The following is a 24,558-nucleotide window of genomic DNA, read 5'->3' as shown; positions in this document are numbered from 1 at the left end:
ATTTCTCTATGGTTCTCCAGGCGCTTGTGGATCACCGTGGGCGTTTCATTGATATTTACACAGGCTGGCCTGGAAAAGTGCATGATGCACGCATCTTCGGAACAGTGGCCTGTTCAGGAAGATGCAGGAAGGTACATTTTCCCAGACCGAAAGATAACAGTAAAGGATGTTGAAATGCCCATTGTGATCCTTGGGGACCCCGCTTACCCATTAATGCCTTGGCTCATGAAACCATATACAGGGAAGCTGAACAGGAGCCAGGACCGTTTCAACTACAGGCTGAGCCGATGCCGAATGACTGTGGAGTGTGCTTTTGGCCGTTTAAAGGCTCGCTGGAGATGTTTGTATGGGAAGCTAGATTTGGGGGAAAGCAGCATCCCTGCGGTTCTATCCGCGTGCTGTACCCTCCATAATATTTGTGAAGGGAAGGGTGAAGCATTCAGCCAGGCATGGACCAACGAGGTGCAACTCCTGGAGGCTGAATTTGCACAGCCAGACAGCAGGGCTACTAGAGACGCCCACCACAGTGCAACAAGGATTAGGGATGCCTTGAGGAGAAATTTGAGGCTGAAAGCCAACAGTAATGTTTTTGCCTTGACCAGGAGTAGCGTGCACTGGTTACAGTGCTTTTAAGTGGCTGTGTTTTCCTTGATGTTTGTTACCTGTGTTTTCATTGGGGTTTGTTATCTTTCACTTTATGCAATAATAAAAACTGATTCATAATCAAAGAAATCATTTATTTCAAAAAAGGAAGTACACGGGCAGGGGTTGGTTGTTGAACTGTACATTCATGGTTTTGCATATGTACTGCCAGGAGTGCTGTGCACCTCAGGATTGTACTGTTGCATGGTGATGGGGTTGAGTGCAGAGGGTAAGGGTCGTAGTTCTCTGGGCTCATAGGTGACCGTACAGGTGTCGGGGCAGCTGGTGATGGTGTAGGTAAGAACCTGGATGCTGGGGAACGGGACTTGGAGCTGACATTGGTGCATAGGGAAAGAGGTTTGGGAGGTTGGGGTTTGGCACGGTAGTGCTCTGCCTGCATTGCTACCATTGACTGCATACAGTCTGTTTGGCGCAATGAGGTTTATAAGCTGCCTCGTGGTTTTCTTCAGCGTCAACGCCTTTCTCCTGCTTTCTGTTTGCCTCCAGTGATGCATCTTTTCTCTCCATTCCTGTGCATTTTTATTCTCTGTTGCACACTGGTTCATTACTGACTTCAACAGTTCTTCTTTGCTCTTGTTAGGTTTCCTCCTCAGGTTTTGCAGCTTTCTTTCAGTCACTGATAAGACTGGCCCAGGACTACTCAAGGTCACTGTAAAAATGCAGCAAATAATACATTTTAAGAGAGCTTCCATTGTGTATAATCTGAAGTTATTTTAAAGTCTCACAAGCATTCCTCACACATTTCAGCAACTGCTAGAGAATTCACAGCCTCCCAGAAATGGTAATGGTAATTAACCCTGGGGTTTTCTCCCTCAGGAATTAACCGTGGGGTTGCCTTCCGCGGTGTGCTCGAGCAGGGCGCTGCTGATTTGTTAAATGCAGCACCTCCATCTCCCTCAGGAATTAACCCTGGGGTTGCCTTCCGCGGTGTGCTCGAGCAGGGCGCTGCTGATTTGTTAAATGCAGCACCTCCATCTCCCTCAGGAATTAACCCTGGGGTTGCCTTCCGCGGTGTGCTCGAGCAGGGCGCTGCTGATTTGTTAAATGCAGCACCTCCATCTCCCTCAGGAATTAACCCTGGGGTTGCCTTCCGCGGTGTGCTCGAGCAGGGTGCTTCTTGCTTCATGGCTAGGCTGCCTGTTTCGGGGCTTTGTTAACCCTGGGGTTACTGCCTGCCGCGCTATGCAGTTGGGGAAACCAGCACTGAAACACTCCCTCCATTTCCCACAGGAGTTAATACTGGAAGATATCTCCCTTCTGCGGGTTACCAAAGAAGCAAGGGAGGGTCTCCTACAACAATGCGGATTCCGCCCGGGTCCGTATGCAGCGTGCCTCTGTGCAAGCATGGTTCCCCCACCCCTCCTGGAACAGTGGCGCGGACGCGTTAGCCTGAATGGGACAGGGACCACAATGGCTCTCCCTTTAAACTTGGTCACGCGAATTGCCTATGCTCTTGCAGAAACTTTTGAAGAGATTACAGAGGCAGATTACTGCGACGTGATAGACCACATCAATGGGATATTCCATGTCTAGGCATGCAGGCATGCAGCCATACCATCCCCCTCCTCTCCCAAAACCTTTGCATTGCAATAAAAAGCTGCTTACCTGGGACCTGCTCCTGTGATTCTTCTGCAGCAAGTTCCAGGGGCTGCGACTGGCTAGCTTCCTCCTGGCTTGAGAAGAGCTCCTGACTGCATGCCTCCTCCGGGCTGGCTTCCCCCACCACAGTAGCCTCACTGTCTGCCTCCCCCTCCCCCTCCTCTACCGGCTCTGAACTGTCCATTGTGGTCCTTGGATTTACAGAGGGGTCACCCCCATAAATCGCATCCATCTCATTGTAAAACCGGCAGGTCGTGGGGGCAGCGCCGGATCTGCGGTTTCCCTCGCGTGCTTTGCAATAGGCACTCCGCAGCTCCTTTATTTTTACCCTGCACTGCACCGCGTCACGCTCATGGCCCCTTTCCATCATGGCTCTCGATACCTGGGCAAAGGTATCATAATTCTTACGGCTAGAGCGCAGCTGTGCCTGCACAGATTCCTCCCCCCAAACACTGATGAGGTCCATCAGCTCGCCATTGCTCCATGCTGGGGCTCGTTTGCCACGTGGAGGCATGGTCACCTGTAAAGATTCACTGATTGCATTCCATACCTGGCTGAGCAAACAGGAAGGGGATTTTTAAAATTCCCGGGGCATTTAAAGGGCGGGTCACCTGAGGCCAGGGAAGTAGAGTCTGACCTGATGAGCAGAGTGGCTGAACAGGCATTCTGGGATACACCTTATTCCCTGGAGGCCAATCACAGCGCTGGTGTGTGGCCACACTTGATGACCAGCGCTGCAGCACCAGCGCTGGAATCCTTATTCCCCATGCCGAGAGGGGTGTTCGGCCAGCGCTGCAGCCAGGGAGTTGCAGCGCTGGAAGTGCCCTGCAGGTGTGGCCACTTACTAATTGCAGCGCTGGTGGAGGCTTTCCAGCGCTGCAAATCGCCAGTGTAGCCATACCCTCAGCCACAACCCCTGCACCAGACAAGAGAGAAGGGGGGCATAGGAGCACAGTGTCTTCACACCATCTGAGGGTGCCCTGATGCATCTGGTCTGCTGCCTCTCTAAGGCTCACCCTCTCTGGTTCCCTCTCAGCCTTATCTCTGTGAGACATATTCTGCTAAGATACCCCACTGTGCGGACCAACGTTTCACCTGCATCAGTGGCTGCACAGATGAGGAGCTGGTCGCTACAGGTGTGCTGGCCACCATGTGTCTAGATATGCTCTGAGCAGGGTTAGATAATAGAAAACAGCTGTGGCCTGTCTACAGTGGTGCTCTACATTTCTGCCACTGGTGCAGCTCTAGCAGGGACAGGAATGGTGAGCAATGTTAAGTGGAAAAGGCTAGTGTAGCCGCCCCTCTGTCTCACTTCCTTTGCTCAGGCTTCCCTCTCTGATTCTCTCTTGCCAGGGGCGGCTCTAGGTATTTTGCCACCCCAAGCACAGCAGGCAGGCTGCCTTCGGCGGCATGCCTGTGGGAGGTTCCTGGTCCCACAGATTTGGCGGTACGCCTGCGGGAGGTCCGCCGAAGCTGCGGGACCAGTGGACCCTCTGCAGGCATGCTGCCGAAGGCAACCTGCCTGCCGCCCTCATGGCAACCGGCAGAGCGCCCCCTGTGGCTTGCCGCCCCAGGCATGTGCTTCGTGTGCTGGTGCCTGGAGCCACCCCTGCCTCTTGCCCCACCCTCCTTCTGGCTGCCTTTCTTCCACTGGCCCTCTCCTGAGCTGCCTGAAGGCTATTTCAGTGGGACAGCCTAATCTATCCCCGCAGCCCTGGTTCCTGATCAGCTGCTGTGCATCTGCTTTTCCAGAGTCGCACCTGAATTGTGGCATCCCATGGCTCAGAGAACAGTTTTACATTAACAGAACGACACCAGAGAACGTCTCCAGGTCATTTACACTCCCAGTTAGCTCAGACCCATGTTTCTGAGGCCTAACAAACAGCTTAGAGTGGGAAATGCCCCAGGCATCAGTTTCCTGCTAAAGTTAGTCAGTCTAGAAATAATCAATAAATAGCAAATAAAATACTATGTGCCCTATTGGGCTAACTCCAGCCTCATTGCCAACCAGAACAGATGGGCTGGGAATGGCCAGATATGGATATGGGAGGAATGCTTGCTCTGGGGGCGGAGCTGTTCCAGAGAGGGACCCAGGATTTGGCCCTATGTGCAGTCGAGGACGTAGGATTAGGGTGGCTGTGGCAATCATAACTCTGAATTGGCTAAGATCTGTGTAAAACGTCAGCCCTAATTCTTCCCTTTAACAGAAGCTATCGTGTCTCTTCCCTGCCCCATATTTAGGGCCCTAACAAATTCACAGCCATGAAAAAACGTGTCAGACACTGTGAAATCTGGTCTCCTCCCGTGAAATCTGGCCTTTTGTGTGCTTTTACCATACACTATACAGATTTCACAGGGGAGACCAGCGTTTCTCAAACTGGGGGTCTTGACCCAAAAGGGAGCTGCAGGGGGGTTGCAAGATTATTTTAGGGGGGGTCACAGTATTGCCACCTTTACTTCTGCGCTGCCTTCAGAGCTGGGCAGCTGGAGGGCAGTGGCTGTTGGCCGGGTACGCAGCTCTGAAGGCAGCGCCCCATCAAGAGCAGCGCAAAAGCAAGGGTGGCAATACCATACCTCGCCATCCTTACTTCTGCGCTGCTGCTGGCAGCAGCTCTGCCTTCAGAGCTGGGCTCCCGGCCAGCAGCCACCGCTCTCCGACTGCCCAGCTCTGAAGGCAGCACCTCTGACTGCAGCAGCACAGAAGTAAGGGTAAAAGTACTGCCAAAAAAAAAAACTATACTCCTTTTTTGGTCAGGACCCCTACAATTACAACACTGTGATATTCCAGATTTAAATAGCTGGAATCATGAAATCCCATGACTGTGACATTGACCAAAATTAACCCTGAATTTGGTAAAGCTCTACCCAGATTGGAAGAGCAGCTGATCAGCTCCAGGACCTGGGAGAAGGTGAGGAAATATGTAATCCCCCTACCTCACTGTTAGGTTTAACCTGCACAAGCCCCATTCGCAGAATCCTGAAATATTCTCCTCCAAGGCTGAACTCTCACACATAGGCTAGCAGGCATCCCCCTTTCACATGTACCACATCTCCATTATCTCTAGCACATCTACCACGGGCCTTCAGAGGATGCTCAGCAGGCCCCATCACCTTGCTATAGGCCACAGAGCTCCTGTGTGTAGGCCCATGGGACTGCTCACACTACACTGATAAGGGATATTCACGTGAGTGAAGTCTGTAGGATTATTAGGTCCCATTTATTTTTTTTCTTTACATTCAGGATGGTTTACGGCTGTTTTGGTACCCGAATGTCACAATGAAAATTAATGTCTCTGATCTTTAAGAATCATTTGCAACCAACAGCTTATCACCACACCACCTTCACTCAGCCTCAAGAAATTCCAAACTCTGAGGAAACTTCAGTTGAATTGACACATAATCCATTTGTATATTTCCCATTCATTCCAGTCTTCTTGGGAGATTCCAAGAGTTGTTTTGGACTAAGGAAAATGCCTGATCTTTCTTTCTTTTTCTTTCTACAGAAACAAAACATCTAACTCCTCCTTTTAGCTAAGTGGGCCTTTCCCCCTCACCTTAGTGTGTTTCAGCAGGTTCATAAAAGCTCAAAGGCCAGATCCTCCGCTGATGTAAATGGGCGACTCTCCACAGAACTCAGCAGAGCCCTGCACTGAAGATCTGAACCCAAGTTTCAATAAAATGTATTTCTCTAGAGGCCAATGGTTGCTTCCCATCCCGCCTTTCTTTCTTTGATTCCCCCTCCCCCCAGCAAACCGAAGTCCACATCATTTGAACGTAAGCGGAGTCTGTAAGCAAAACTGCTCGGCAGTCGGCACCGTTGGGGATTTAGATCTCCCCACAGCTCTGGGCAGATGCCCTGGGAAACCGTGAAACTGCCATGCCGGGGAGTGCCGGAAAGGGGAACTCCGTTTGCGGGATGCGTTCCCAGAGCGGATCGCGTTGCTCCGGGGACGGGCGGGGGGGGGTCTGAAGCTGGATTGAGAATCGGATCGGACTTTGCAAGATCCAGAGACTTTGAACAACAGGCGCCGAGCGGTCTTACCTCCATCGTGGAGAGCCCGGAGCAGAACCAGTCTCCCCTCTCCCGAGATCGGGGCCGGGGCTGTGCGGATCACGAGGCAGATCGCGGAGCCCGGGCTGCGGGAGGGAACAGCGGGCTGTGCTCGGTTTCCCTTTCTCTTTCTCTTTCTCAGCGGTTTCCCAGGGGCTTCGCTCCGCAGCGGCGCCAGGCTCTCCCTCCTTCCGTGCGGGGACGCAGCCTCCCGCGGCGCGGCGCGGCGCGGCGCGGTGTGAGGCAGGAAGGGATCTGTCCTCTCCCGCGCCTGCCGGGGGCGTGAGGATGGGTAGTGGCAAAGCCCTGCCGCCGCTGGCCAGCCGCGTGTGGCTGCCCTAGGGAGCGGGTGCTCACGGTCCCACCCATCACTTTCGGGGGGGGGAGCCTGGTGTCTTGTGGAGGGGGGGGCTGATTTTCCTGGGTGCTGAGCACCCAGCGCCCCCCACCCCGACTTCAGCGGCAGCAGGCAGGGCTCAGCCCTTGGGAGAACCTGACTCCAGGCGTCAAACCCTAGTCCAGCTGAGGTCAAGGAGCGTTTTGCCATTGATTTCCATGGGGCCAGGATTTCCCCCATGCCTCTCAAGTTGGGCACCCAGTCAGTGGCCAGGCTAGCTGAAGGTTGGCCCCGCTGTCATGAAAGGTTGGCACTGGCCAGAGGAGCGCGGCCCTCATCCAGGGGCGGCTCCCGTTCCCAGCATGCCAAGCGCGTGCTTGGGGTGGCATGCCGCGGGGGGGGGGCGCTCTGCCAGTCGCCAGGAGGGCGGCAGGCAGGCAGTCAGCCTTTGGCAGCATGTCTGCGGAGGGTCCGCTGGTCCCGCGGCTCCGGTGGAGGTCCTACAGGAGGTCCACCGAAGCTGCGGGACCAGCAGACCCTCCGCAGGCACACCTGCGGGAGGTCCACCGGAGCTGCGGGACCGGCGACCGGCAGAGCGCCTCCCGCGGCATGCTGCCGTGCTTGGGGCAGCGAAATGTCTAGAGCTGCCCCTGCCCTCATCCCCTCCATTCCAGCTTGTCCCGTTTTGTTCCTCTTGGATTGGATTAGTAGCTACCATTCTGCCTTAAGCCTCCTAGGCCCCAGCCCTTGGCTTCCTCCTTTCCTCTGTCGCCCGCCCTGTGCTCTTCCCCTGCTTCCTTCTTTCCCTAGGCCTTGCTGTAGCTCTTCCTCTGGGTTTTCAGCGGCTGTTTTCCCTCATTCAGGGAATCAGAGAAGTGTAGGACTGGAAGGGACCTCGATAGGTGACCTGGTTCAGTCCCCAGCACTCAAGACAGGACTAGTATTACCTAGAAAGACTGTCCCTGACGAGTGTTTGTCCAACCTGTTCTTAAAAACCTCCAATGATGGAGACTCCACAACCTCCCTAGGCAATTTATTCCAGTGCCTAACCACCCTGACAGTTAGGAAGTTTTTCCTAATGTCTGATCTAAACTGCCCTTGCTGCAATTTAAGCCCATTGCTTCTTGTCCTATCCTCAGAGGTTAAGAACAATTTTTCTCCCTCCTCCTTGTAACAACCTTTCCTGTACTTGAAAACTGTTATGCCCCCTCTCAGTCTTCTCTTCTCCAGACTCACACGTTTCTCTAACAGGTAATAATGGTTCGGACTTCCCTGTTCTTTCCCTCCATCTCACCCCTTACCCTGGCCTTTCTTTCTGTGCCTGCAGATTATGTATTAGTACACCTCTACCCTGATATAACACGAATTCGGATATAATGCGGTAAAGCAGTGCTCCGGGGGCTGGGGGGGGGGCTGCACACTCAGGTGACTCAAAGCAAGTTCGATATAAGGCGGTTTCACCTATAACGCAGTAAGATTTCTTGGCTCCTGAGGACAGCGTTATAGCAAGGTAGAGGTGTATTGGTATTTTGTTATGTATTTGTTCTGCAGTGTCATGGACCAGGACCCCATTGTGCCAGGCACTGCACAAACACAGAACTAAAGGAAGGTCCCTGCCCCAATGAGCTCACAGTCTATAGGTCTTCCCCATTTTCACCCATGCTCTTTCAAGGTCTAATCCAACTCCTAAAGGGAGTCTTTCCATTGTCCTTAGAGGGAATTGGGTTGGACCCTCTGTCTCTCCTCCTCCAGTCTCTTTTCCCTTCCCACACTTGCTCATCTGTCCCATCCCTCTCTCCCTTTCTCACACCATCAATTCCTCATTCAGTCTTTCCTCTAACCTGTCCCCTCACTCACTCTCCATCCTCCTCAGCCATCATTCAGAGAGGGGAGGGATAGCTCAGTGGTTTGAGCATTGGCCTGCTAAACTGAGGGTTGTGAGGTCAATCCTTGAGGAGGCCACTTAGGGATCTAGGGCAAAAATTGGTCCTGCTAGTGAAGGCAGGGGGCTGGACTCAATGACCTTTTGAGGTCCCTTCCAGTTCTAGGAGATTGGTATATCTCCAATTATTACCTATTACCTAACCTCCACTTCTTCCCACCCATCATTCCATCTTCTGGCCCCACCCTCTTAATCATTCTTGCCACACACACCCCCCACTCCACCAAACACTCTCGCTTACCCTCCCTCCTCTCTCAATTATCCTTGGAGGGACTCAGTCCTCCTGGCTTTTTCTTCCCCTCCCTTCTTCATTAGCAGACTTGGACAGCAGCAGACCTATGGTGCCATGTTAAACTTGGGACTTTCCTGCAAATGGGATGCTTTGGGGACCTCCCCTGAAGGTAGGTTGCAAAGGCCAGCTTTGGTCCTGATTCTCTCTGGGCCCCCCACTGCCCCTTTCTCCATTCCACTGCTCTAGCCAGCAGTAGGCGGTCTGAGCTGCTCCAGCAAAGCCTCAGAAACCTTCCTCTCATTCTCCAGGAACCACGGAGGGGAAGGAATGGTGGGCCAGGCCCTGGAGGTAAGAAGGGAAAGGGATAAGCGGTAATTGGAGGATTTGAACTGGCTTCAAATGTCCCCTGCTTAAAGGAAATGATTTTTATTCCTGTCCAATGATTGTAGACAAGTTCACTGAGTCGGGGAAAAGAAGGAAACAATAAAACAACATGTCAAAAATGGTCCTGACGCTCCATCAGTAGGACTGGGGAGCTGGGCAAATCCCAGGCCTGCAGTCCATTGGCATGCGTCCGGCCAGAAAAATCAGAGCTGCAGCTAGGGACACTGGGAACAGCAGTAGACTTCCACAGCTCTTTTAAAGTGTGTTGGGTGGGCCCAATCCTCCGCTGGTTTAAGTCAGTGTAGTCCCCATTGAACTCAGTGGACTTTTGCTGATTGATGCCAGTTGAGAATCTGGCTTTGTAGTTTTTTTAATGGACTTTTTGTGTAATGTGAAAAATTACAGAATTTCAAAGCTGTGGACATCTCCTGCTGTCCTCCATGTCTCTGACTGAAGCTCTGATCACCGTCACATGGCCAGGCTAAGAATCTGGCTGCTTCCTGCTGTATTATTTCAGATTTTATTTGATATGCTATATGGGGCATTTTAAAGCAATAGTTATCAGTGACTTTAAATCATAAGTGAACAGTGACATGCTGCCAATATTTTAACCAGAGGCTCCCACAAAACTTTCCCCCTCTAGCCTGTGAAAAGCAGTTACGGTTTAAGTTTAAATGGAACTCGGATCAAAACCAACCAGAAGGCTGCCATCAAATCAAAGCTACCACACTTGCTGAGATGCTTCTGGCACTCCTGATTCACTCTCCTGCCAATCCTGCCTCCTGCTCCCTTCTCTTTACCAACAGCTGCCCCTACCCCCAATGATTCTTGTAACCAACTTTATTAGTCCATTGGCCCCCTCCCAGCAGAGGGCCCAGACCCGCCTTCATCCACTCCTGCTGACAAACCCAATACATTGTGGAAGGGTGGAGGTATGAGATTTCCTAGAAGGGGGAAAAAGGGACAAGGAAATCTCTTCATTTGTTTTCAACAAAGCACTTTCTCATCCCCATGGAAGGAGATGTCACCACGAGCTGTACAGACTTAATATTAAGTGCATTTCCCTGGAAATGCTCTGCCCACGTTCCCGAAAAAATATTTTGAGTATTTAGAGTGTATGGCACTGTGTGCAAGGTGTGCCATCTGAAATACAGGGTGGTGATTGGGTGGCAGAGAGGGCCTGAAAGCCTTGTAGGGGACCAGGGAGTCAGGGGATGGTGGTTTTTGGAAGACTTATCTCACTCTGGCCACCTACTAGTTCACATAATTCTCATTCACACATGCACATTCACATATATAGGGGTGGAAATATTATACTGGATAGCTGTTCAACCTGATCCTTGGGTTATAGCTCTTGTGGTTAGCACCATGTCAGAGATGCAAAACTATTCTGCTAACTCAGCCTGTCTGCCAGACCAGGTGAATGCCTATTACAGTAGTTCCAAGCCAAAAGAGTTCAAAACCCATCTCTGTGATGCAGAGAACAAAAGGGTGAGAATTGCTGGGATAGCCCCAGAACCCGCCAAGCCCAGGAGGAAGCTTAGACTGAGGTGTATGTTATTTTTTATTTAAGGGCTTGGCTACACTTGCAAGTTGCAGCGCTGGGAGTTACAGCGCTGGTCGTGCAGCTGTGTAGGGACAGCGCTGGTATGTGGCCACACTGACAGCTACCAGCGCTGCAGTGTGGCCACACTTGCAGCATTTGCAGCGCTGTATGGAGAGGTGCATTGTGGGCAGCTATCCCACAGAGCACCTCGTCCCATTTTGGCGCTGTGCATTGTGGGAAGGGGACGGAAGGGTGCGAGTCATTCCGCTTCCTGTCCCAACGCCCCGTGGTGCATCGCTTCGCATCCCAGCATTCACAGTTTTTCCAGCCACGTTTGGCGCCATTGTGAGTCTCTTTCTGTTTTTTACTCTCTGTCTGTGAATCGCGATTTCTGTGGTAAATGGAGGCCAAGCTGCTGAGGACTGTGCTGATGAGTGTCGCCAGCACAACACGTTTGGCAGTTGAGCTCTTCCTTCAGCTCCAAAGTGACAGTGAGGAGTCCGACGATGATATAGAGTTGCCTGCCACGTGTGATACTACAGTACTTGTGGCATTCACGGAAATGCTCAGCACCGTTGAACGCCGCTTTTGGGCTCGGGAAACAAGCACTGAGTGGTGGGATCACATCGTCATGGAAGTCTGGGATGACGAGCAGTGGCTGCAGAACTTTCGTATGAGAAAAGCCACTTTCATGGGACTGTGTGCTGAGCTCGCCCCCACCCTGCGGCGCAAGGACACGAGATTGAGAGCTGCCCTGATGGTGGAAAAGCGGGTGGCTATTGTAATCTGGAAGCTGGCAACTCCAGACAGCTACCGGTCGGTTGGGAACCAGTTTGGAGTGGGAAAGTCGACCGTTGGAATCGTATTGATGCAAGTTTGCAGGGCAATTAATCGCTTCCTGCTAAGAAGGACCGTGATTCTGGGGAACGTGCAGGACATTGTGGATGGCTTTGCACAAATGGGTTTCCCTAACTGTGGAGGGGCGATAGATGGGACGCATATTCCGATTCTGGCACCCCCACCCCCCACCTAGCATCAGAGTACGTTAATCGGAAGGGGTATTTCTCTATGGTTCTCCAGGCGCTTGTGGATCACCGTGGGTGTTTCATTGACATTTACATAGGCTGGCCTGGAAAGGTGCATGATGCACGCATCTTTCAGAACAGTGGCCTGTTCAGGAAGATGCAGGCAGGGACTTATTTCCCAGACAGGAAGATCACAGTAGGGGACGTTGAAATGCCCATTGTGATCCTTGGAGACCCCGCATACCCGTTACTGCCTTGGCTCATGAAACCCTATACAGGGAAGCTTGACAGGAGCAAGGACTGGTTCAACTACAGGCTGAGCCGGTGCCGAATGACTGTGGAGTGTGCTTTTGGGCATTTAAAAGCCCGCTGGAGGTCCCTGTATGGGAAGCTAGACTTGGGGGAAAGCAGCATCCCCGCGGTTATATCCGCATGCTGTACCCTCCATAATATTTGTGAAGGGAAGGGTGAAACATTCAGTCAGGCATGGACCACCGAGGTTCAAGTCCTGGAGGCTGAATTTGCACAGCCAGAGAGCAGGGCTACTAGAGAGGCCCAGCACAGGGCTACAAGGATTAGGGATGCCTTGAGGGAAGAATTTGAGGCTGAAAGCCAACAGTAATGTTTGCTGCCTTGCATGGGAGTGAAGTGCAGTGGTTACACTGTTAGGATTCTATTATCCCTAACATGATTTGCAGTGACTGTTTCTTTACTGGGATAAGTATCAGAGAGGTAGCCATGTTAGTCTGGTTCTGTAAAAGCAGCAAAGAATCCTGTGGCACCTTATAGACTAACAGACGTTTTGCAGCATGAGCTTTCGTGGGTGAATGCCCACTTCGTCGGATGCAAGAGTGGAAATTTCCAGGGGCAGGTAAATATAAGCAAGCAAGAAGCAAGCTAGAGATAACGAGGTTAGATCAATCAGGGAGGATGAGGCCCTGTTCTAGCAGTAGAGGTGTGAAAACCAAGGGAGGAGAAACTGGTTCTGTAGTTGGCAAGCTATTCAGAGTCTTTGTTTAATCCTAAACTGATGGTGTCAAATTTGCAAATGAACTGAAGCTCAGCAGTTTCTCTTAGAAGTCTGGTCCTAAAGTTTTTTTGCTGGAGGATGGCCACCTTAAGATCTGCTATTGTGTGGCCAGGGAGGTTGAAGTGTTCTCCTACAGGTTTTTGTATATTGCCATTCTGAGGATGGTTTCTGAGGCTGTGGATGGCATTGCGTTCTGCAAGAACGTGCAGCCTCAGAAACCATCCTGACATTATAATCAAAGAGGCTGATAAAGGAGGTGCTGTTGTCATCATGAACAGGTCTGACTACCAAAAGGAGGCCACCAGACAACTCTCCAATACCAAATTTTACAGGCTACTTCCCTCAGATCCCACTGAGGAATACACTAAGAAACTGCACCATCTACTCAGGACACTCCCTACACTAACACCAGAACAAATCAACGTACCCTTAGAGCCCCGACCAGGGTTATTCTATCTACCACCCAAGATCCACAAACCTGGCAATCCTGGACGCCCCATCATCTCGGGCATTGGAACTCTCACTGAAGGACTGTCTGGGACCAGAGAGGTCCTTTGGGGCCATCTGCCTGTCCCAAGTCAGGGTAAAGGAGGAGGGTTGGGCGTGGGGCTAGCAACTCCACCCTGTAAAAATCAGCTTGCTACAGAAACGCCAACAATAGAGTTAACAGAGACTTTTAGCCTAGAAAAAGAAGGGTCTTCAACTCGAAGATGCATGACGCTGGGTGGTGAAAGCCGCGAGGAAGCCACTAAGCCGATCACCCTTCTTGCAGCCAGGAGGATTACCATCGACACATGGAATGTGAGGACCATGTACGAGTCAGGAAAGACGGTGCAGGTTGCAGCAGAGATGAGGAGCAACAACCTGACCCTACTAGGCATTAGTGAGACAAGATGGACGCAAGCTGGACAGAGACGACTGTTGACAGGAGAGCTGTTGCTGTATTCAGGACATGAAGAGAGCGACGCACACCACACACAGGGAGTAGGCTTCATGTTGTCCAAGCAGGCACAGAGAGCACTGATTGGTTGGGAGGCTGTTATTGCCCAAAAGGGTCCGAGGTACTCTGCAAGAACGAGACCGACTCCACACTGAGAGTAATTGGCTTTAATGAAGGTAAAGTGACACATCTGCAACGGGGACCCCAAGCGTTGCTGTCACTGAGACGGGGACCCAGCGCCCTGCAGCTCGGCCTGGGGTGAAGTCCTAAAACAAACACAAACCATGCTCATTTTATACAAACAGCAGCATATCAGCTCATACATAATGCAATAGACACTCTCCGCCCTCCGGGGCTGCCTCCCTGGCCAACAGCCAGGGACTTACCACACAGTAGTCCCAGCCGGCTACAGCAGGTCAAAGCCAGCATGCTGTGTCCTACAATAACCGGAGGCTGAGAAAGCGGAATTGCCTGAGCTAAGCCGTAACAAAATCTTCCGTGGTATCACCTACTACAATCCTCCCCTCGCTTTCTCAAGCGCTCCGGTACCACAACAGCAGCATAACCTTGAGCTAATCTAGCAATACAAGCACCAGCATTCCCATTTGTCTGCTTGCGCTTAAACAAAACAAAAAATTACACAAAGAGCAGAGAAAATTACAGTCTAAGCCAGATTTTTCCTACTTCCATTACATTATCTGCTATGGGGAGGGGGGGGCGGGACTGTAAAATCTCAGGACAACCTCAGAGCTTCATCGCACACATGGCTTCCACCCTGAGGAATTACAAACGAGAAGTTCAGTTCCGCTCACACCCCCAATACCCAAATGAACAGAGCAGAAAAAACAACAGTAACCGGTTAAACAAAACAGAGCCAAAGCTAAATAGTGCATCAAAACCAAATAGTATTTCCTAAATCTATTAAAGCTCACCTTTAATCATGCAATTCTTAACATATAACACCAACAATATCAAACAAAACAAACATAAATATAACAAGGGTAAAACAGATAAATGGTGTAAATTCTGCAGAGCTCCCCCGTCCATAATTGCTCACCAAACTGTGACAAATTTCTGTTACCAATCCATCCCTCATGTGTCAGGTGATCAAACTGACACTGAGGGGGGGGGGGGATTCACAGCAGAAAACACAACATAAACCACATAAACATCTCAACAACACCACAACAATTTTGGCCAAAACACATATCACAAACAAACATAAAACATAAAACATAAATGTAACCTCTATAAATAAATACATGGTACATTAAATGCTATGCAGCTAACACCAATTTTCTTAATATCTAAAAAACAAAAACAAAACTACCCCTACTGGGCAAGCAATCATTACATACAATATACAAATACCCTTATTACTATCAAGCAAAAAAAAGGAAAATTACATCAATTAAATCATTTACAACAATACAATTGCATCCTGGCTTACTTCTAAATTCAAAGCTATTCACAGCTTAAGAGTTCTTACTATTAACTCTTACTTTTTAACACTACAGAAAAACATCACCACTTATATGCTCTTAAGCCTAATACAATTACAAGTACATAGCACTATATACATTCTTCAACTAAATCACCATTCCAAGTATCCCCCTGAATATTTGAAATTCCCAAGCTGTTGTCTGTAGCCTGGCCGCTTGGGCCCGATCCTTTTTTCCTCTTGCTAAAGCGTTCCTTTCATGAATATCAACTTATCCCACTATCAATTTAGCTAGGAGGGTGTACTCCTTAACCAGCCCCCACCCTTCTAATCTCTACTGCAAGCAATTACCTGTACTTTCCCACCGTGGGGGCTACATTCTCATGCATATAACTTTAATTACAACATCCACAATCATCCTCCCCATGAACCTGGCAGGGGTTCGGTATATGAGAGCCCTCACCCCCCAATCCAACCGGTCCACATGCTGGGGTTAGTAATGGGGGGGGGTAATATCATATACAATCCAATTAGGGGGGGAGCAATACATGCTAAAATTTTTATCCAAAACACAGGGCGCAGCCTGTAGAATAAATCCCAAAATCCAAGTAATACCACATTTTCCAGCAGGAGTCCCAAATTTCTTCCTGCCTGTGTACAATTCTTCGTTTCTTCACCAGGGTCAGTTCTCAATATCCTTCCTGGTCAGGAAGTCCTGGATTGAGGCTCCAGTCATTTCGATGGCGTGGGTTTTTCTCTAGGTCTGCCCCTTCTTTCCCAACACAGTCGTGGTTCAGCTCCAGTCTCTTCGGGGGTAAGCAGCACATCACCCTGTAATGGTTTTGCTTCTTTCAAAAGAATCCAATGACACAATGGGGGCTGCCAGTGGACAAGGGAGAGGTTAACCAGCCCTCCACCTTGCCCTCCTCCCCTTTTTTTTTGTAGTGTTTCTCTACCCATAACAAAAGGAATCTAACACATTCCGGTAGTGTCTGGCCGGGTTTTACAGCCATCCCAGCGGCTTGAGCACAGTCAAGCCCCCCTCCTTTCTTTTGGTTGTCCGCCAAGTCTCAGCTGCAAGTGATGTCCTTGACTGGGGCTAGTCTCTTATCTTTAACTTTCTTCAGTTAACTGTGTTCTTTTTCCTCCCCTCGGCTGCCTTAACCTGCGCATCCTGTGTCAGGACACCCAGCTGATGCAGCTCATACCGGAGAAGTATAACGGTGTTCCCGGCACTGTCCCAGACTCGGACCAGTCAGCGTAGACTGCCTTCTCCAGGCCCCTGCCGAAACAACTCACTCGCTTGTATGTCCGAACGACCCCCGGGGCACCGGCACGGGCCTCTGCCTGTGCCGTACACTCCAACGCCTTCCCGTCCAGGGCCCGCTGCCAGCGGAGCACCTCCTCGTCCTGGGCCCAAAGGGTGGTTAGGAGGAGCCACCCTAGCTCCCCCATCGCCCGCCGCTCCGTCCCAGACTGCCGGTTCGCCCGCAACCGCTGTAAGCTCTCAAGCAGCTGCTCAGACGTAACCCCAGCTGCCTGCTGGAATCCCGGCCAGTTGGCTGGAGCCGCCCAGCCTGCCAAGGTCCGCGCTACCGACCCCCAGCGTTCCGTCTGGGGCCACCCCGGTATGCGCTGTAGGGACAGCAACGGCTTCCCTACCTCCCCTACCTTCTGCCAAAGCGGCATCGTCTTCCAGAGTACCCTGCTCGCTGCGCCATTTGTTATTGCCCAAAAGGGTCCGAGGTACTCTGCAAGAACGAGACCGACTCCACACTGAGAGTAATTGGCTTTAATGAAGGTAAAGTGACACATCTGCAACGAGGACCCCAAGCGTTGCTGTCACTGAGACGGGGACCCAGCGCCCTGCAGCTCGGCCTGGGGTGAAGTCCTAAAACAAACACAAAGCATGCTCATTTTATACAAACAGCAGCATATCAGCTCATACATAATGCAATAGACACTCTCCGCCCTCCGGGGCTGCCTCCCTGGCCAACAGCCAGGGACTTACCACACAGCAGTCCCAGCCGGCTACAGCAGGTCAAAGCCAGCATGCTGTGTCCTACAATAACCGGAGGCTGAGAAAGCGGAATTGCCTGAGCTAAGCCGTAACAAAATCTTCCGTGGTATCGCCTACTACAGAGGCACATGGTCCCAGGATCATCACAGCATCCTTCAGAACTAAAATGAAGAGGATAAAGATGAATGTTGTTCAGTGCTACGCTCCAACCAATGACAGTGAAGAGGAGGACAAAGACCACTTTTACAACAGACTCCAGAAAATATTAGAGACTCTCCCAGACAAAGACATTACCATCCTTATGGGAGACTTTAATGCCAAAATTGGACCTGATAACACAGGATACGAACAAGTCATGGGGACCCATGCTCTGGGAGAGATGAGTGAGAATGGAGAGAGATTTGTGGATCTGTGTGCACTTAACAACCTGGTCATAGGAGGCAGCATCTTTCCTCACAAGCGGATCCACAAGAGTACCTGGGTATCGCCAGCCGGCATGACAGCCCCCTGGAAGAAGTGCAGTCCTTCACCTACCTAGGTAGCATCATCGACCAGCAGGGTGGCACAGACGCAGACATCAAAGTAAGGATTGGTAAGGCAAGAGCAGCCTTCTTACAGCTCAAGAACATCTGGAGCTCCAGAGAGCTGTCTTTGGCAATAAAGATTCGACTGTTCAACTCCAACGTGAAATCAGTCTTACTGTATGGAGCTGAAACCTGGAGGACAACCAAAACAACCACCAGGAAGATCCAGACCTTCATTAATAGCTGCCTCAGAAGGATTCTCCAGATCCGCTGGCCAGACACCATCAGTAACATCCACCTCTTGGAGAGGACCCATCAACTCCCAGCAGAGGAAGAAATTAGAAGGAGAAGGTGGGGCTGGATAGGACATACACTACGCAAGCAGCCAACCAACATCAGCAGACAGGCACTGCAGTGGAACCCCCAAGGCAAGCGGAAAAGAGGCCGCCCAAGAAATACCTGGTGACGCGACCTTCAGGTTGATAGCAAAAAAATGGGCTATACCTGGAACCAGCTAGAGCGAATGGCCCAGGATAGAAGACTATGGAGATCTGTGGTTGGCGGCCCATACCCCGGTTGGGGTGACGGGCATGAATGAATGAATGAATGAATGAATGACAGCCAGGGGGAGAAATCTGCGGTGGGGGGTAGGGTGTCAGACCTGGCCGCAGAGGCCATGCATGGGAAGAGGAAATCTTGTCCTCCCCAGCCCAGCCGGGACTAGCAGCTGAGCCCGGTGCAGGGTAGGAGCCACCAGCCATGTCTTCCCCAGTCCCACCCATGCTCCACAGTGATTTACCTCTCTGCTGGCTGCCCTGGGCACCCAAAACATACTTCTGGGGAGAGTCGCATGACTGCTTTTGTGGATTCCCTTTGCTTCTCCATCAGAAAATCATTTTTCTGTGAGGAAAATAAATTCTGTGCATGCACAATGGCATAGAATCCCCCCAGAAGTAATAAGTTAGAGACATGTAGGGGCTACTGTAGTTCACACCAACTGGCTAAGGTCTGTCTAGCAGCTTACACCCCATGGGAACTGGTGTAGTGCAGGCATGGCCTCCTCCACATCCTTTGCCCATGTGTGTGTGCGCATTGGAGCAGTTGGTACAGAAGCCAGCTACACCACTTTATGCCAGCTGAGAGCTCTCTTACATGGGAAGAATTGTCAGCCAGCCAGACAGGGCAAGATACTGCCTCTGTCTGAGTGGCACAAAGTGGATGGAACAGAAGCAACTTCACTTAATGATGTCAAACTACTGCTGTGAGTCTAAAATTTCTTGGGCATGTTATTCTTAGTGTTCCTTAGCAGTTAGCGAAAATCCAATTAGAAAAGCGTGAATGAGGAACCTGGCCACAAATTTAGACCCTAACAATAAAAAGTGTTAGCCCCAATATAAGGGACTGTCTTACATCGCCATCTAGTGTGCTCCAATGATAGTGCAACAGGAGCAGTTCTGTTTCAGAGAAGCAGGAGTCTTTTCCTTTCTTTTGTTAATGTTCTCATTAAGGGCCTGATTCTGCTCACTGAGGCCAATGACCATTTCTGTTGATTTTAATGGAAGTGGGAATAGGCCCTGCCTCTTGATATAAACACAGAGGGCTTAATCCTCACTTGGAGTATATTGATTTAGCTCAGGGGTCTCAAACTCAAATGACCCCGAGGGCCGCATGAGGACTAATGCATTGGCCCGAGGGCCGCATCACTGACACGCCCCCTTGCTTCCCCTGGCCCCACCCCCAATCCTTCCATGAGGCCCCGCCCCTGCCCTGTCTCTGTCTCAGGACTAGGGCAGAAGGGCAGGGGAAGGGCAGCGTGCCCTGACCCTAGTGAAGGGGGGCTCTAGGACCCTGCGGCAGCAGGTGATGCCGGAAGCTGGCATAGCAGAGGAGTGGAGTCAGCGTGAGCTCCCGGGCAGGCTCCCGGGCGGTGAGGGGGCAGCAAGTGGGGGCCGGGAGACACTGGGGGGAGGTGCGTGGGGGTGGCAGGTGGGGCCAGGGGAGAGACCCGGCCCCAAACATTGGGGAGCAGCGCGCGGGGAGCTTAGTAACAGAAAATAACTCGGGGAGGGGGGGAGGGGAGTTTGGCGGTGACAGGAAGTAACTGGGGAAGCTCCAGGGCCGCCCAGAGGATTCCGGGGGCCCGGGGTCTTCGGTGGCGGGGGGCCCCTTCCGTTCCGGGACCCGCCGCAAAAGTGCCCCGAAGACCTGCGGCGGGGGAGGGGTCCCCGCCGCGGGTCTTTGGGGCACTTAGGCGGCGGGTCCCGGAACAGAAGGGGCCCCCTGCCGCCGACCCGGCTGCGCTCGGCGGCGGCGGGTCCCTCTTTTCCCCACCCGGCCGGTCCCGCTTCCCACCCGGCCCGGCGGGTCTCGCTTCCCTCCCCACCCCGGCCCGGCGGTCTCGCTTCCCTTCCCCGGCCCGGCCCGGCGGGTCCCGCTTCCCTCCCCACCCCGGATCGGCCCAGCCCTGGCGGGTCTCGCTTCCCTTCCCCGGCCCGGCCCGGCCCGGCGGGTCCCTTCCTCCCCACCCCGGCCCGGCCCGGCGGATCCCGCTTCCCTTCCCCCACGGCCCGGCCCGGCGGTCTCGCTTCCCTTCCCCACGGCCCGGCCCGGCCCGGCCCCGGCCCCGGCGGGTCCCGCTTCCCACCCAGGCCCCGGCCCGGCCCCGGCAGCTCAGGCCCCGTTGGAGCTCCCAGCCCCGCCCCCTCCCCACGCGGCTCTGAGCGGGGCGGGGCTCAGAGGCCCCGGCGGAGACTCGGCGCTTGATGCGCTGAGGCTCCAGGAGAGGGGCGGAGGCGGGAGCCTCCGCTTTTCTCTTGGGGCCCCTGCGGAGCCCGGGGCTCGGGGCAAATTGCCCCTTTTGCCCCCCCCTCTGGGCGGCCCTGGGGAGCTCCGCGGGCCGCAGGGAAGAGCTCCGCGGGCCGCATGTTTGAGACCCCTGGTGTATGCCCAAAATGGTGTCACTAAAGCAACTGTGTTGGCCTAGTACTGATTAGGCTGTCTCACGTGCAAATTAAAACCGCTGGTAACTGTGCAAAATACCATCACAGCTGCTTTTTGTTGTTTTTACAAACCAGAATACACAATAGCCCTCATTAATGCTTCAGAGTAGACTCTTCTGTCTGAAATACATGCATCATTTCATCCCTCACAACAGATACACTGGCCTGCAGCTTGAGATCTTCTGCGATTTTACAAGCTAAACTTGTATTCCCCAAAGAGCTATGACCTGTTTGACAACACAGGGATATTAACTACAGTGGCCTGGCCAAATTAAAATCTTGAGTAAATTCCTCCTGCATTTCAATTAGATATGCTTTTCTCCTCCTCCTGTCCTGAACCGCTGCCTCCTCAGCACTGATTTGGTGCCCCCTCCCTTTTGTCATTGCAAATCACTGGCATCAGAATCAATGACTTGGGAAGGGAGGAGGAATTCCCCCAGTTTTTTACATCTCCTGCCTGAATCAGTCTCAGGCCGTGGGCCCAGGCGGTGCATATGGTCCACAGACCAGGGCTGGGTCAGGACGGGCCAGAGCCACCCTGCACAGGTGACCCAGGCAGGTCCAGGGGGACTAATGGGGTTTACAATGGAGAGGCCTGGGGGGGAGCCAGATGGCAGCCAGCCATGGAGCGGAGCGGAGCGGAGCGGAGCATCCCCTGCCAGGCCTTGGTATAGTGCACCCTCCCTCTGCCTCGGGGGCGCAGCTGCAGCGGGCCCGCGCCAACCAGAGCCACGCCCCAGAAAAATGCGCCCCGCCCCCAACCAAACACCCAATCAGGAGAGGGTCCAGTCAGAGCCGCGTGCGCAGGCGACCCTGTTGTGGCCTCCACCCAGGACAGAGAACGGAGGCGCACGGGCCCCACTTGGCGACCCAGGCCCCAACCCTCCTGGACTGCGCACGCGCAGTGAGAACAATCGCTTCGCGGGAGGAGGGGCTGACGCAAAACGCACGTAGCGGCGGGTGGTGACCTACGTGCGCAGGGTCGCGAGGGGGCGCCCCTTGTGAGGTGGTGCGGGCCGATGGGGCCGGCCGAGCCGAGCGGGGGCGAGCGCGGAGCCGCCTGAGCCCCGCCGGCCGGGGGACGCCATGCGGCGCGGGGAGAGGAGGAGCCACGGCGGGGCGCTGAGCAAGGCCGCCCTGGAGGAGCAGCCCGACGGCGGGGTGATGGAGGCGCCCCCGGGCTCCCGCGGAGACTCGCCGCCCGCGGCCCCCGACAGCGCCGCCCCCGGGCTCCGCCGCAGCACCGAGTCCGAGGTGTACGACGACGGTACCAACACCTTCTTCTGGTGAGAGACCCCCCCGCCCCAGGGCACCGAGCCTGGCCCGCCCCCCACCCGGGCACCGAGCCAGTCCCCGGGGTCTCATTGACCTTGCGCTGCCTCCCCCCGGCCAGCCCCGGCGGCTGATAAAGGCCCTGCCCCGGGACTCACGGATCCCCTGTGCACTCTGACCCCAGCGCCCAACTCCCCTTCCTCCCTGCAGGACAGCCAGGGAGCCTTTCACCCCAGTGCTGGCCAGCAGCATTAGCCCTGGGTCCCGGTGCCACCTCCAGCTCTTCCCACAGGGAGTGGCCGGGGCCCCTACCCCTCACCCTTTCTCTAGTTACTGACTAACATCCTATGTACATGCCCCCATTAACACCCCGTCTTCGTTCAAGCTGTTCTGCACCTGGTTGGTTGGTTACACTAATATACACCTACTTCTAGAAGGCATGGGGGGTATATGGTTGGGGTGTGTGGAGAACGGGGGGTATGTGACACAACCCCAAAGACAGTGAGTGATGCCAATACCCTCTGTTTTCCGGCCAATACCTTCTCCAGCTACTGCTCTTATCCTCTTCATTTTCTGGTGAATGATACACTTAGCTCCCAAGCCTATAGATCTAATCAGCTCTTCTCTAACACACCTTGATGAATGTCAGGCTAGGTCTACACTGCCACTTATGTCTGCAAAATTTGTCACCCAGGGATGTGAATATTCCACCCCCTGAGTGACATAAATTATGCCAGCATAAGTGGTTGTGTGCACAGCACTATGTCAGTAGGAGAATGCCCCTTGTTGGGGGTGGATTAATTATGTTGATGGGAGAGTCTCTCTAGTGTAGACATAGCCTCAGTCTTTTAACCTCACAGTCACACTTACCATTAAATATAACTTGTGTAGCTCCTGCACAGCTCTTTCCTGTTGTTGTCAAACAAATAGGCCATCAGGTCTGTAATCCCTTACAGCAGTGGTTTTCAACCTTTTTTCATTTGTGGACCCCTAAAAAATTTCAGATGGTGGTGCGGACCCATTTTTGAAATCTTAAACATAGTCTGTGGACCACAGGTTGAAAACCACTGTTCTATGGGAACAACCACCTTTTGTGTACCCTTTAGACATAGTATGTGGACCCCCAGGGGTCTGCAGACCACAGGTTGAAAACCACTGCCTTACAGAAAAGGTCCAGAATTGTGACACAATAGAGTGGGGTGTGGTCTCTGCAACCAGAATCTTTTTGCTGTATTTTGTCTTACCAAATATCAAATTGGGAGACTAGTAATACTAGGGAATGAGAGAATGGCACCAGAGGGGTATAACTAGGAGTAATTGCATAAAACTGAACAAAGGAAACTTTTCTGGCATTGAGAAATATTTGGCTGTTAAAGTCTTCCAAGAATTGGATGCGTAAGCCATGTTGCTTGGATCACTTAAGGATGAGTTACATGCAGACTTTATTTCGGTGTGAATTAACAGATTTAGTTATTGCAGTCCAAGTCTGTAGACACTCATTTTGGAATAAAAATGGCTAATGTTGATCTAGCTAAATAAACTGTAACCATTTTTATTAGACTGGTGCAAGTCTCTGTGTGGATAATTCTACTAAATTGCTTTAATTGATTTATTTAAAGTGGTGCAGACGTGTTTAGACCAGTCCTTGGGATGGAGCAGTAGTGAATACATTCTGTCCAGTACTTTCAGGGGGAAGAGGAAAGACAAACAAGACAACTCTCTCTAGTTCTTTAACATTTCTAATTTACATAATTTCTTTCTGTTCCCTTTAGTTTTCTTCTGGTGAGTGATAATCCCTCTTCCTATAGATAAATACCCACAGTATTCTAATGTTGACTCTTGGACTTTTGTGCCATTCTGACCCTGCCAAAATCCAGTTAACTAACACAATTAAATCACAAAACGTTTTGCTGCACTAATCGAGTACATCTTGTTCTCCTGTAGTAGAACTTACTATGTAACAGAATTGTCTAATGCGTCCTCCAAATCATCTCGTGAGTGGCAGCCTCACTCTTCACCAAGACATCTCTTCCACTCCTTCACCAAGTTACTCTGTAAATGAATTGCCTCACACACTGCTTTCTGGGAAAGTGGAATTTCATACTCCATCTCCATGTGTTGTTTTCTCTTCACCGTGTACACAGTTATCAGAAGAGCTCTATGTATTTGAGGGTAAAGGGATTCCCCCTCACATAACTTGTCTTACGTAATGTAATACCTCTTTATTGGTCCAGAAAAGTAAAACCAATTTTACTTAGTCCACTTGACGGGTGGAACTTGCTTCATTTGGATTTACTGCATGTCAGTTCCACAAGATGTGGTAAACATGATTTTTTTTCATCTGAAATGTGTCAATAGTCTGTCTTAGTGCTAATGATTAAATTGAGCTTCATTTCCATTTTTGTTGAATTTGTCACCTGAGACAGATTCAGGCATACCTGGAAAACCTCAAAGGGAAATATTTCAACATCATCTTCCATTCTAGAGTTGATTGAGAAATTTGGCTTTCTATGTGTATAAGTTCCCATTATGTTTCTCTGGGGACTTTTTTGA

General features: G+C 51.9%; 2 protein-coding genes across 4 annotated transcripts in view; one reads left to right on the top strand and one right to left on the bottom strand.

Annotated features, from left to right (window-relative positions):
* LOC120403849 (anoctamin-9-like) overlaps positions 1–6,441 on the bottom strand; it is a 35,230-nt gene extending 28,789 nt beyond the window's left edge. For 2 of the 3 annotated variants that reach the window (XM_039535674.1, XM_039535676.1), the window contains exon 1: positions 6,305–6,441. In XM_039535674.1, the coding sequence (XP_039391608.1) occupies positions 6,305–6,310 (6 nt within the window). In that variant the 5' untranslated portion in view covers positions 6,311–6,441. The remainder of the gene's footprint in view (positions 1–6,304) is intronic. The other variant, XM_039535675.1, reaches the window with a different exon arrangement.
* Positions 6,442–21,628: 15,187 nt separating this feature from the next.
* The window catches only part of PTDSS2 (phosphatidylserine synthase 2), a 72,578-nt gene continuing 69,648 nt past the window's right edge, over positions 21,629–24,558 (top strand). The window contains exon 1 of the mRNA XM_039535684.1: positions 21,629–22,019. Coding sequence (XP_039391618.1) covers positions 21,820–22,019 — 200 coding nt within the window. The 5' untranslated portion in view covers positions 21,629–21,819. The remainder of the gene's footprint in view (positions 22,020–24,558) is intronic.

This window comes from Mauremys reevesii, linkage group 4 (genome assembly GCF_016161935.1).
Source record: "Mauremys reevesii isolate NIE-2019 linkage group 4, ASM1616193v1, whole genome shotgun sequence".
Classification (NCBI taxonomy): Eukaryota; Metazoa; Chordata; order Testudines; family Geoemydidae; genus Mauremys; species Mauremys reevesii.
This window is presented reverse-complemented; position numbering and strand designations above follow the sequence as displayed.